Source organism: Mesoplodon bidens (genome assembly GCF_964165515.1).
Source record: "Mesoplodon bidens genome assembly, contig: HAP1_SCAFFOLD_723, whole genome shotgun sequence".
Classification (NCBI taxonomy): Eukaryota; Metazoa; Chordata; class Mammalia; order Artiodactyla; family Ziphiidae; genus Mesoplodon; species Mesoplodon bidens.
Genome location: NW_027672664.1, coordinates 108,516 through 122,297, shown reverse-complemented (window position 1 = coordinate 122,297; position 13,782 = coordinate 108,516). Strand labels below are relative to the sequence as shown.

The 13,782-nt window shown below is 40.3% G+C and overlaps 1 protein-coding gene across 1 annotated transcript; it reads left to right on the top strand.

Moving 5' to 3' along the window:
* Positions 1 to 5,996: 5,996 nt before the first annotated feature.
* Positions 5,997 to 9,303, top strand: LOC308609848 (UDP-N-acetylglucosamine--peptide N-acetylglucosaminyltransferase 110 kDa subunit-like). Its single transcript, XM_081259136.1, has one exon. The coding sequence runs from the start codon at positions 6,115 to 6,117 to the stop codon at positions 9,253 to 9,255; it is 3,141 nt and encodes a 1,046-aa protein (XP_081115262.1). The 5' UTR covers positions 5,997 to 6,114; the 3' UTR covers positions 9,256 to 9,303.
* Positions 9,304 to 13,782: the final 4,479 nt, after the last annotated feature.

Genomic DNA, 13,782 nt, shown 5'->3' with positions numbered 1-13,782 from the left:
TGAAAGCAACTTTTGAAAAAGTGAATCTGTCAGAGTTCAGCCGTATTATTACATTTTATTTTATTCATTGAACATAAATAATTATCAGTGAATCCTTTCTAGATTTTCTAGTTTCCCAAAGTTCCCTGTATTCACATTCTAAGGTGAAAAATGGTATTTTAAGTCACTGCTCTCCACCTTATATTATTTATAATCACTCCTCATGACCTCTTCCTTCAAAGAAACGTGATCCTGAGAAGTGTCCTTTGTTTGTCTTTGTGGAATAAGTGATGGGGATGCATCCTGGAGACCTGTGAGATGTTTAAATTGTGGCCTAATGAAACTAGGATGGAGAGTTCTGGAAAGATCTGGAAAGATGGCTGGTAGAGTGTGGTCAGATGTGGGAGAAGAGACGCGTACCGAGAGAGGGAGAGGAAATTTTCAGAGGGAGACAATTAAACAAATAATTCAATAAGTTTTGTTGTGTGGTGTGGGATGCAAGCCTTTCTCTCCCCCTTTCCTTCACAATCTCTTTGTTAAAGACTGTGTTTTTCATTAGTTTTACTAAGATAGGATTTGCCGTTTTCTTTGGATACTGAGAATGGACCCATGGAAACAGTTACATTTGGGTTATCTCTGACTATCTTTAATGAAGAACATAAATATTGGCCACACTATCTATGCACATGCTATCACCATGCCTTTTTTGTTCTCTGTTCATATATCTAAGTCCTCTTCTTTGAGGTCAATCTCAAATCTCATCTGAAATGTACATTTATTGATAGATTCAAGCCATAATGAACTGTCCCTTCTTTGTGCTCCTTAGGCTCTGATTATTTATAAAAACTCATTTTTGAACTTAGACCCTGTCCAATATGATATATTACTTATTTCATCAGCATATGTTATATCCTCAACACAGTTATAAGCTTTTGTGGGGCTGGGATCATACATTCTGTAATTTTTCTCAGTACTTACACTTACTTTGATAGAAAGCGCATTCATTCATCTAAACATCATTTATTGAGTGTTAATTAAATGTCTCAACTCAGTCAATATTGTTTGAGTGAATGCATGCATGAATGAGGGAGTATGCAATAGGTAGCCTAATGTACCGCCCGATGTGAAAAAACCAAAAGCATAAACACAAAAGCAAGCCGAAAAGTGGCCCAGGACTTTCTGTAAAATATCCTGCTTTTGTTGGATGAGGCCATGAAAATCAAGATGCTCCTGAAAGGTCTTAAGAGCTGACCAAGAATAGTAAACAATTGAAATTCTCTCAGGCTTATTCAACCCTATCACTGGACACATTTATACCTCTCAGGAATGTTATTAAAAGAAGAGATTAATAAAGCTTTTATAGATGAGTTGATAAATCTCTAAACATTTAAATCTTCATTTCCTCCTAGGTTTCTCTAGTTTGGGTTTCCAAAAGATTTCAAGAAACCACAGGATAATTAAAAAATTAGACATTATCTTTCTTACCTTCATGTTTTTTGATGGTAAACACATTTTATTTTCTCCATAGTGCTGCCCAATTTCCACCAGTACAGTTCTTAAGTGAATTTTGCTCTGGATGGTGGGATATATAAGATGTAAATGAATTGTTTGTATATGTTTTAGAATTCTTCTAAAGGGCCTGGCCATGGAAATGCATTGAATCTTACTTAAATAAGTAAAGGAACTTCCTCAGAATTATTATTTTATTCTGGTTAGGATACTCTCTGCCCTGGTTTGTTAAAATTTCCCTCTAGAGTGGTTTTAATTTTGTTTCTGATAGGGTCCTAGGATTTATTGCCACACCCATCCTGCATCTGGTTTTCTTTGAATTCCTCTCCTTGCAGTTTCTGATTCATACAGGGCCTTACAGGTTAGTGACAACCTGGCCATCACAACTCTGGGAAGGACAGGCCTACTTTTCAGAGGTGCTGATGTTTTCTGTACCTGAAGGTTTTCAAGAGATATCAATCTTCCTCACCACCTCCCTTGGCCCTCTTAATGGACTAAGCAGTTCCTCATGAAAGTTCTGTAGGATATCTGTACTAACTTCTCCATATTGTTCCATCCTGAGTCTAAATTCCTGGCCTCAAGGTAATGTTAGATTTCTAGCTCCAGCCCCTATGTACATAAGGCCTCTACTAAGGAACAGAACGCATACACATCAGTCTGCTCTTATTTCTCTGGATTTAATTTCTCTGTTACTTTCTGAAACATGCAGGTGCTCCTTTCTTTCTTTTAATCTCAGCTATGTGCTTTTAACATTTTGAAAACTGACCCAGAATTTACATGTGTCTCCAGTAAGAGTACATTAAATTGAGCTTAGTCTGCTCTTCTACTGGCATATTTGAGATCCAAATAATTTGCTACTTAACTGGATTCAGTTACCTGTATATTTCAGGCACCTAAAACTCACCATGTTCCAAATTTCCCCCTTTATAGTTAGTAATTTTCTTGGGAATCTGGATAACATTAGATGGAATAAAGTTAGTGAGTGGCCCAGGATTGCCTGAAATTTTGTTTGTCAGAGTGGCCAGGGAAAGTTAAGCAAAGAAGCAAACCAAATGAAAAACAGAATCACATTATTATGGCTGAGACAAGATTCCATGCAGAACTCTCTGTAGAGCTGGGTTGGGTCATAACTTATGCCAGAGCTCTAGGTGGGGTTGACACCATCTCATGCCAAGCTCTCAGTTCTGGGCTAATGTCATCTCTGGTCCACTCTATGGAGTGGAAACTTTGGAGGAATGGCCAATGTGTTCCACAGTGTAGGAAGAGGGAAATTGTGAACGTTACTTTCTAAATTGTGGAGGAACTAACCACTGTAAATGTGCCTTGAACTATGGTGTTTAATTTGACCAGTCAGATCAATGACTTTCCCCTTGAATGAAATGCTGCTACGTATATGAGCAGAAAAACAAAACTGGTATAAGGAATAGATAGCTAGTGGGAAGCAGCCGCATAGCCCAGGAAGATCAGCTCTGTGCTTTGTGACCACCTAGAGGGGTGACATAGGGCGGGTGGGAGGGAGGGAGTTGCAAGAGGGAAGAGATATGGGGACATATGTATATGTATAACTGATTTACTTTGTTAGAAAGTGGAAACTAACACACCATTGTAAAGCAATTATACTCCAATGAAGATGTTTAAAAAAAAACTAGTGTAAGGAGCTGGAGAGACTGGGAGTCTTATTTTCCCAGCAATTAACTTTTCCTCGACCATGACCTTCCTTTTGAGTCTCCTAGACCTTGGGGATGATAGCAACCCCTTGGGTTGGGGGATGGCAACCCCATCTTCACTAGAACCTCTATAGTTAACTTTGATTTTTCCCACACCGTCTATCCATCCCATGTATGCAGTCAGACATTTGATCTTGGACTTTTACTGACAAAATATCCTTGAATATAACCATTTCTTTTCACTGCCACTGCTACTGCTTTTGTCACTGCCTTAACTAGAGCTTTAACTTTAAGTTCTTTATATAAATATCTAAATATCTATATATAAATAAAATATACAAATAAATAAAATGTAATATTAATTTTGATGATTTAAAAGTCTTTTCTTGATAAAGACTTTTCCTGATAAATATACACAATATCTTATATAAATATTTGTGTATTATCTGTTCTTTTCTTAGAATTTTAGTCATATGATTCTATCTCTTGGTATGTCTAGAACTTTTTGATTGAATGCTGACTATTTTATTTGGCTTTTAAAATTTTTCTCAGTGGAAATGTTGTTTTGCTTCAAAATATTTTACTCTACCTGGAAGTAGCAAATCTTCAAATTACAATTTGTTAAATGCTTTGAAATATCAATACTATAGGTGTCACAAAATCTAGAAAAATGACATTTGAAAATTAACTACTGCCAGATGTGTCTCTATAAAACTTTTTCCCCACTCTTGTAGCTATATATTCTTTAACTGCCTCCTGTTTTAGAAATAAAATTGTAAGAAATAAACTTTGTAGTTTATAGACATAGATTTCTTTTCACATGGTTGATTAGAGTTTGCTTTTAGTTATTAATAGTTTAGAAAAGTTTATTTCAGCATCACAATTTATTATTGATAATGTCGCATTAATGTTCATTGTTAACTTTGAGAAAACCTCTATGGATTACTTCCTCATAAATATTTACTATTATAAATGCATTACTGATTTCAGTACTGCTATAGGTTTGTGCATTACAGGAATTCTGATAAAATACTCATTGACACCATTCCATTACACACATTATTGATGGGGTATATTCTTTTATTTCTTTCTTTATTTATTTTTGACTGTGTTGTGTCTTCGTTGCTGTGCGCAGGCTTTCTCTAGTTGCAGCGACTGGGGGATACTCTTTGTTGCGGTGTGCAGGCTTCTTATTGTGGTGGCTTCTCTTGTTGCAAAGCACAGGCTCTAGGCACACAAGCTTCAGTAGTTGTGGCTCGCAGGCTCAGTAGTTGTGGCTCACGGGCTCTAGAGCGAAGGCCCCATAGTCGTGGCACACAGTCTTAGTTGTTCCGCGGCATGTGGGATCTTCCCGGACCAGGGCTCGAACCTGTGTCCCCTGCATTGGCAGGTGACTTCCTAACCACTGTGCCATCAGGGAAGCCCCTGGAGTATATTGGGTTTTTTTTTTTTTTTGCGGTATGCTGGCCTCTCACTGTTGTGGCCTCTCCCCGTTGTGGGGCACAGGCTCCGGACATGCAGGCTCAGTGGCCATGGCTCACGGGCCTAGCTGCTACGTGGCATATGGGATCTTCCCGGACTGGGGCACGAACCCGTGTCCCCTGCATCGGCAGGCAGACTCTCAACCACTGCACCACCAGGGAAGCCCTGGGGTATATTCTTGACAGAAGGAAATTTCCGTTTTGACTAAGCATTGAAGAAAACTGAATCTTTGACTTATCCTTCACATGCCTGATGATTGAAATAATTTTCCACAGAATAACTTCTGGTTTTATACTTTTCAGTTCTTTTTTTCTTCTTCAAACGCACATGCTTTGAGAGCTGTGAAGTGCAAGACATGGCTATATTGTAAGGTGGTTTTTGTCCTTACGCTTCTGTGTCTTGTGCTAGTTAAGTCAGTAGAGTAGTCAGTAAGAGTACTGGAAGTTATTCCTGTAATGGGATATTATATAGTCAGTTACATATGGTGGTGTCTGAAAATCACATAATAGCCTCACTTAAAACATCTCCTTAGCCAGATTTCAAGAAAGCCTGTGACCAATCCAATATGATCCAACATAGCAGAATATGATAGAAGGAAAATTGACAAAGAAATAGACGCTGGACTTACCTGATGGAAATAAAAATATCTCACTTTTGACAATTTTGCAAAAACCTATAATGACATGAACTAATTTCTAGGGTTCTTCGTAGGACCTAAAAAGGAACCCATAGAGTTGTGGAACAACAATAGAAGCTACTGTGATGAGAAGCCCGGACACCGCAACAAAGAGTAGCCCCCACTCGCCGCAACTAGAGAAAGCCTGCACGCAGCACTGAAGACCCAACGCAGCCAAGATAAAAATAAATAAATAAATAAAAATAAATTTATCTTTTAAAAAGTGATACTCAGGTTTGAGGCATGAGAAATTTGATGAGGAGAAATTAGCTAATGTTTGCAGAACTTTTAAAATATCAAACTCAGTCTCTAAGATTTTAGCATTCTATACAACATCGGTTACTTATTAGTGGTTTGGGAAGGCCAATTTAAAATTTTCTCATCTTACTGTATTGAAATTCACGGCCCTAATGTTCTCCACGTTGACTATATGAATGATGAAGAAAAGTCAATCATGTATTTCATTTCCAACTGGACAGAAAACAATATTTTGAAAAGTGTTTGGCCTACTGACTTTTGATTTCTTCTAAGGCAAATGGATAGGTAATTTTTATTCCCTGATTAGGAGAAAAATGGAGGAAGAGGGCAGGGTTAAGAATTAAGATTTCAAGAGCATGAGAGGTAGATGGCCAACCATAGTTCCTAAGGTTCGGTGCCTGTAACTGTTGCCGCTGCTTAAGCGTGCCAAAGCAGTGGTACGGCTGCTGCGCTCGTGTTTGCTACCACTAGAAACATTCTTGCCAGTAGTGGCGGCAGCGGGACTCAATTACTCCCTTTTTTCACTCTCTCCAGAAGCTCCAGATGGCGTCTTCCGTGGGCAACGTGGCCGACAGCACAGAACCAACGAAACGTATGCTTTCCTTCCAAGGGTTAGCTGAGCTGGCACATCGAGAATATCAGGCAGGAGATTTTGAGACAGCTGAGAGACACTGCATGCAGCTCTGGAGACAAGAGCCAGGCAATACTGGTGTACTTTTATTACTTTCATCTATACACTTCCAGTGTCGAAGGCTGGACAGATCTGCCCACTTTAGTACTCTGGCAATTAAACAGAACCCTCTTCTGGCAGAAGCCTATTCGAATTTGGGGAATGTGTACAAGGAAAGAGGGCAGTTGCAGGAAGCAACTGAGCATTACCGGCATGCATTGCGTCTCAAACCAGATTTCATCGATGGTTATATTAACCTGGCAGCCGCTTTGGTAGCAGCAGGCGACATGGAAGGAGCAGTACAAGCTTACGTCTCTGCTCTTCAGTACAATCCTTCTTTGTACTGTGTTCGCAGTGACCTGGGGAACCTGCTCAAAGCCCTGGGTGGCTTAGAAGAAGCCAAGGCATGTTATTTGAAAGCAATTGAGATGCAACCGAACTTTGCAGTAGCTTGGAGTAATCTTGGCTGTGTTTTCAATGCACAAGGGGAGATTTGGCTTGCAATTCATCACTTTGAAAAGGCTGTCACCCTTGACCCCAATTTTCTGGATGCTTATATCAATTTAGGAAATGTCTTCAATGAGGCACGGATTTTTGACAGAGCTGTGGCAGCTTACCTTCGTGCCCTAAGCTTGAGTCCAAATCATGCAGTGGTACATGGCAACCTGGCTTGTGTATACTATGAGCAAGGCCTGATGGATCTGGCAATAGACACCTACAGGCGAGCTATTGAATTGCAACCACATTTCCCTGATGCTTACTGCAACCTAGCCAACGCTCTCAAAGAGAAGGGCAGTGTTGCTGAAGCAGAAGATTGTTATCATACAGCTCTCCGGCTGTGTCCCCGCCATGCAGACTCTCTGAATAACCTAGCCAATATCAAAGGAGAACAGGGAAACAGTGAAGAGGCAGTTCGCTTGTATCGTAAAGCATTAGAGCTCTGCCCAGACTTTGCTGATGCCCATTCAAATTTAGCAAGTGTATTGAAGCAGCAGGGAAAACTGCACGAAGCTCTGATGCATTATAAGGAGGCTATTCGAATCAGTCCTACCTTTGCTGATGCGTACTGTAATATGGGAAACACTCTATGGGATATGCAGGATGTTCAGGGAGCCTTAGAGTGTTATACTCGTGCCGTGCAGATCAACCCTGCATTTGCGGATGCCCACAGCAATCTGGCTTCCATTCACCAGGATTCAGGGAATATTCCAGAAGCAATTGCTTCTTATCGCACTGTTCTGAAGCTTCAACCTGATTTTCCTGACGCTTATTGTAATTTGGCTCATTGCCTGCAGGTTGTCTGTGATTGGACAGACTATGATGAGCGAATGAAGAAGTTGGTCAGCATTGTGGCTGACCAGTTGGAGAAGAATAGGTTGCCTTCTGTGCAGCCTCATCATAGTATGCTCTATCCTCTTCCTCATGGCTTCAGGAAGGCTATTGCTGAGAGGCATGGGAACCTCTGCTTGGCTAATATAAGTGCCCTTCATAAACCACCGTATGAACATCCAAAAGACTTGAAGCTCAGTGACGGTCGACTGCATGTAGGATACGTGAGTTCTGACTTTGGGAACCATCCTACTTCTCACCTTATGCAGTCTATTCCAGGCATTCACAATTCTGATAAATTTGAGATATTCTGTCATGCCCTGAGCCCACATGATGGCACAAACTTCCGAGCGAAGGTGATGGCAGAAGCCAATCATTTCACTGATCTTTCTCAGATTCCATGCAATGGGAAAGCAGCTGATCGCATCCATCAAGATGGTATACACATCCTTGTAAATATGAATGGTTATACCAGGGGTGCTCGAAATGAACTCTTTGCTCTCAGGCCAGCTCCTATTCAGGCAATGTGGCTGGGGTACCCTGGGACTAGTGGCGTGCTTTTCATGGATTATATCATCACTGATCAGGAAACGTCACCTGCTGAAGTTGCTGAGCAGTATTCTGAGAAACTGGCTTATATGCCCCATACGTTCTTTATTGGTGATCATGCTAATATGTTCCCGCACCTGAAGAAAAAAGCCGTCATCGATTTTAAGTCCAATGGGCACATTTATGACAATCGGATTGTGCTGAATGGCATCGGCCTCCAAGCATTTCTTGATAGTCTATCAGATGTGCAAATAGTCAAGATGAAATGTCCTGATGGAGAAGACAACACAGACAGCAGTAATACAGCTCTTAATATGCCTGTCATTCCTATGAATACTGTTGCAGAAGCAGTTATTGAAATGATTAACAGAGGACAAATTCAGATTACAATAAATGGATTCAGTATTAGCAATGGCCTGGCAACTACCCTGATCAACAATAAGGCTGCCACTGGAGAGGAGGTTCCCCGTACCATTATTGTAACCACACGTTCTCAGTATGGGTTACCAGAAGATGCCATTGTGTACTGTAACTTTAATCAGTTATACAAAATTGACCCATCTACTTTGCAGATGTGGGCAAATATTCTGAAGCGTGTTCCCAATAGTGTACTGTGGCTGTTGCGTTTTCCAGCAGCAGGAGAAGCTAATATTCAACAGTACGCACAAAATATGGGCCTTCCCCCGAACCGTATCATTTTTTCCCCTGTTGCTCCTAAAGAGGAACATGTTCGGAGAGGCCAGCTGGCTGATGTCTGCTTGGACACTCCACTCTGTAATGGCCACACCACAGGGATGGATGTCCTTTGGGCAGGGACCCCCATGGTGACTATGCCAGGAGAGACTCTTGCTTCCCGAGTTGCAGGTTCCCAGCTCACTTGTTTAGGCTGTCTTGAGCTGATTGCTAAAAATCGGCAAGAATATGAAGAGATAGCTGTGAAACTGGGAACTGATCTCGAATACCTGAAGAAAATTCGTGGCAAAGTCTGGAAGCAGAGAACATCTAGCCCTCTGTTCAACACCAAACAATACACAATGGAACTAGAGCGGCTCTATCTACACATGTGGGAGCATTATGCAGCTGGCAACAAACCTGATCACATGATTAAGCCTGTTGAAGTCACTGAGTCGGCCTAAATAATGACTGTGTGCCCAGGAGAATTACCCCTGTAGCTGAGCCTCAACCTTCTGGGGGAAAGGAAACTACTTTTTCAATAGCATGGTGCAGATGGGTGACAGACAATGATAAGGAATAGCACAGCCAGACTTGATTCCTGCATGATCACGATAGGGAGAGACCCAAGAGATGCGAAACTGCTGTTCCACAAGGAGTCTCCATCGAATTTTGCAGCAGCCAGGTGTCTGGAAGGTCTGGAAGGTAAGTCTGGAAGGTCTGATCTCCCTTGGTCTTCCAGGGGATGGATGGTTAGTGTGGAAGGGAGATAGAGATTGCCCGGCCGTTTTGTGATTATCACGGATTGATTGAGTCTTCTGAATTAATTTTTTTCTTTCTATTTTGGGTATTGGAGCTTTTAAAAATGTTTGGTTTCAGGTATTTTTATTCATGTGAAGTGTATATGATTCTCTTGAGATAAGGTTTTAGGCTAAAATATTCCTTGTTTTAGTTTCTGAACTCTACCGATAAATGGGGACTTTGCTGGTGTAGTCTTTTTATAGGTTTTATAAACCACTTGAGCCTCTATCAGTCACTTTAGTGTCTGACATAACGTTTGGAACTCTCAGTGCTTTGTTGGTCTGTAGATGATGGCTTCAATTCTTTTTCTGGTCCGTTTCCTTCTTCCCTTCCCCCCACTTTAAAAATTCTCCTGTAACTTGGCTAACAAAATACCAAGTGTGATTCAAAACCTCCCAGAGTGTTTCTCTTCAACACATCATCTGGTGCCAAATGAAGATTGTTAGGAGTGCTTATTAATTATGAAGGGCACAGTTGTGGTACTGTCACTGACGATAATAATAATGGATTTTTGGCCTAGAGTTTTGACCTATTTCACCAGTGTTTTACCATTGACTGCCCCTCTATGCTGCTTCCAAAAGTGAGAGTGTGTGATAAGATTTTTACTTTCATTTCTAAAGTTTGTTTTTTTTAGGTGAGTCCTGTTCTTCCTTTTTCTTTCAGCAGAAATGAAATCCCAGGTAAGTATAAGTATTCAAATATTTGATCAGTAAGTCACAGTTATCTCCAGTACATTAAATAACTTTCATCAAAAAACATGTTATAGGTGAAAAGCTCTGAAGGACCAGCTATGTATATGATAATTATGTTTCAGGCCTTCTAGGGTATTATATATAATAACTTGTCTTCTGGTCGTGGTCTTGAAGTCTTTATGGATTCAGCCTCAGTAGTAGCGAACTGCACTGCTACTTGGTTTGGAGTACAAATTAGACTTTAGCCTTCCTGGAGGTTGAGTTTTTGGTATTGAAAACCATAGGAATGAAATTATTGTATTTCATCAAAGGATCGAGGGCTTGAGGCTTAAACAAGCCAACATATGTGTGGGAAGCAGTCAGCCTTGAGAGCAGGCTACGGACATGCCAGGCATGCCGCCGCTGCTCGAAGGGACTGTCCCTACTTGTTCCCCTCCTTGTTCCATTCCACGGGAGATAAATCACCAGGGCCCAGAAATCAGAAAGAATGTAAAATGAGACAAGCCAATCTGTCTCCACCCTGCACGTGCAGGTTATTTTGGATGATTCTGGGTTTATGGGTTTTCTCCCAGGGAAGTTAACCTTGAGCCGAGACAGTCATTAGATAATGTAAACCACCGTCTGGCAACCTTCCCTTTTCTAGTCGATATAATCTGCAACTGTAACATAATAAAACTTGCCTTGCAACCATCAGTTGTCTTGGTCCTTCTGACCCCATTCGTCGGTGCTACTTCAGTTCCTTACCCCGTCCCTTCTGACCCTGGGCGGTGAAATCCTCTTTCTGAGGCTGGTCCGTGACACATATGAATATGTTTTTGTCTTGCTGTACTACACATATTCTGTCTAGTAACAGATATTTTGTCTGCTATTAGTGTTTTAGATTATGTCTTTCCAAAGCGCTGAGGCAGTGCACCTATTTTGAAGTTGTAGCTGATGCCTGAACGTATCCTAGCTGACAAATTATTGATTAATAAAAACATGAATTTCTGAAAGATTTGTACTGTTAACCAAAATCTGGGCAAGGAGTCTCAAATGTAATTCTTAGCCAGAGTTACATGTTAATGAACCATTTAACAGTGTAAATCAAGGAACATCAATGTAGGGATTTCTTTTCATTTATTTCTTACCTGCTTGAAATATCAGTTAAAGGTTGCCAGCTTGGTTGCAGATGAACAGACATTTGAAGTTCCCCGAACTACTTAATGTGGAATAGGATACTAGACTTCCAACGCCCTCAAGGCTGTGACCTTGCAGCCATTTTACATAGCACATCATCCTCCTATAGGGATGAACCTTTCCCTGGCCCGAAAAGTAGCCACTCCGTTGAAGCTTTGCTTATTGTAACAGGCTTTTGTTTCCAGGTTACATGTCTGTGGAAGACTTAATTCTGAATAGAGATATAGATATTACTGGAAACTAATTGTTTTTGCTATTATACTCTGCTTTATCAAAAAAGTAAAACATTTAAATTGTGCTACAAAAATTCAGATGTTGTCTTGCAATATTTAAACAATAAATGAATGAATTGCCCTTTAAAAAAGAATTAAGCAGTTAGTTAAGCTGTTGGTCCCACATCAGACAAATTATCCTTATATCTTCTGTCAATTTTGTTAACAGAGGCTGTTATTTTATTAATCCTTATGATCCCGTGATTCTTTCTTTCATGTTTCGGGGCACAGCAGGTGAGAGAGTGGGTTTGTTAAGCTGGGTGGGTTTATCCTTCTTTTATGCGTTTATTCAATTTTATGTTCATTTACTTATTGTATACATATGGCAATAGAAGCTGCTAAGGCAATCATTGCTATTCTGCAAAACAACAAGGCACAGAAGCAGATGTCTTATTTCCGAGATTTCTCCCCCCGGGATTATTATGATTAAAGATCCTTTCCCCCCACTCCCTGGAGAGAACAAGGGGCTGCTTGCTGGAGGATTTTTAATGACTTGGGGAAAGGCTCAAATATCCCCCCATTATGGTAATCCACCCCAGGGGCAAACCCCACAAGAATATTATGAATTTATTTTATTTTTCTATCCTTGCAAAGGTAATACTCAGCTCATTAGAATATGAAAACTATACTGTCAAATTTCAGAATTACATGGATGAAGAAAATCACCAAAGTGGCATCATATCATGTGTGTTATAGTTGTATTTACTATATTGACTATATTAAATATGTTGTGTTAACAATGTATTGTATAACTATATATTGAAAAGGCAAAATGCTGTAACGTATTTCAGAGAAAATAATTATGTTGGCCAACCCCAAATTGTACATTGTAGACGGGTCCTAGGAAAAGAAGATTTAATTCATAGTGAACAAGAGGTTAGCTTCTGTTTTCAGCCATGTGCTATTTCAAGAATTAAACATCATGAATAATACAGGATATAAGAGGAATAGTCTAAAGATGGAAAAGCACATTTTGATTAGGAAAGAGAATTTAAGGCTTAAGTCTTTTTTTTTAAGGAAAACTGCCTTATTACTATGAGATAAGAAAATTGTTTCCTTCTTTTCTTCCTTGCTTTCTTCTTCTTTTTTTAACCTTTTTAATTTTGGATATTTGACCTCTAAGCTGAGATGACTGAAAATGCCTCCTCTGGGCATTAACCTTTTTGAAAGACCTTTTCCCCCTCCCTGAGGGCTATTTGTCTCTTGGAGGCTTTGTCTACATTACTCCTCAAGAGGCAAGCATTTGTCCTTGCACTAAATGCTGACATCTCCTGATAAGAGGGAAGCTGCAGAGTAGAAGAATTGAAGGTCAGTATGTTGATATTGGTCTCAAGTGCACTGATGTACATTTGTGTATTGGGGAAGGGGAGTGAAGCTTGAGAGTGGGCCAGTGGGGAGGGGTAAATATTTTGTGATGCTGTCTACCTATGGGCTTATAAAGTTTACGGCTGCATTAGGAGGACAAGCATTACCATTAGCATGAAAAGTAGGGCAGACCTCAGTTGCAAAAGCTTCTAGCCATACACATAGGGCAATACGTAAATGATACACCTTATTGCATTCACCCATTCACCCTCCCCTGTTCACGCTAATTGGAAATTTCCATCCATTTCAGAGAAGTAACACAACTATCAATCATTTTCCCTGGCACGAATCTTCCAGGAGAAAGAAAATGGAATACACCTAGCGACAGAGCTCACGCACTAGTAGTCCATGTGTCTTAGATTTAATATCTGATGACTAGCTGCATTGAAGCCAAGAGGTGGTTCACAAAGTTGCTGCACATTAGAATCACCTGGGGAACTCTGAGACCTTCCCGTGCCCAGGCTCCTCCCTAGACCTACTGAATCAAAATCTCTGGGGCTGGGACCCAGACACCAATGTTTTTCTTCAAAGCTCTTTAGGTAATTCAAACGAGCAGCAAAGCTTGAGAACCAGCCCAATAATGGGAACAAACTTATTTCACACAGATAAAGTGGGGCAATTCATATGTTAAAAGAACGTGAATATATGTATATATTTCTTTTTTTCACTTTATTCTGTTTGTATT

Excerpts from the sequence above, each read along its gene's own strand:
- LOC308609848 (XM_081259136.1), top strand. The coding sequence starts at position 6,115 with ATGGCGTCTTCCGTGGGCAACGTGGCCGACAGCACAGAACCAACGAAA.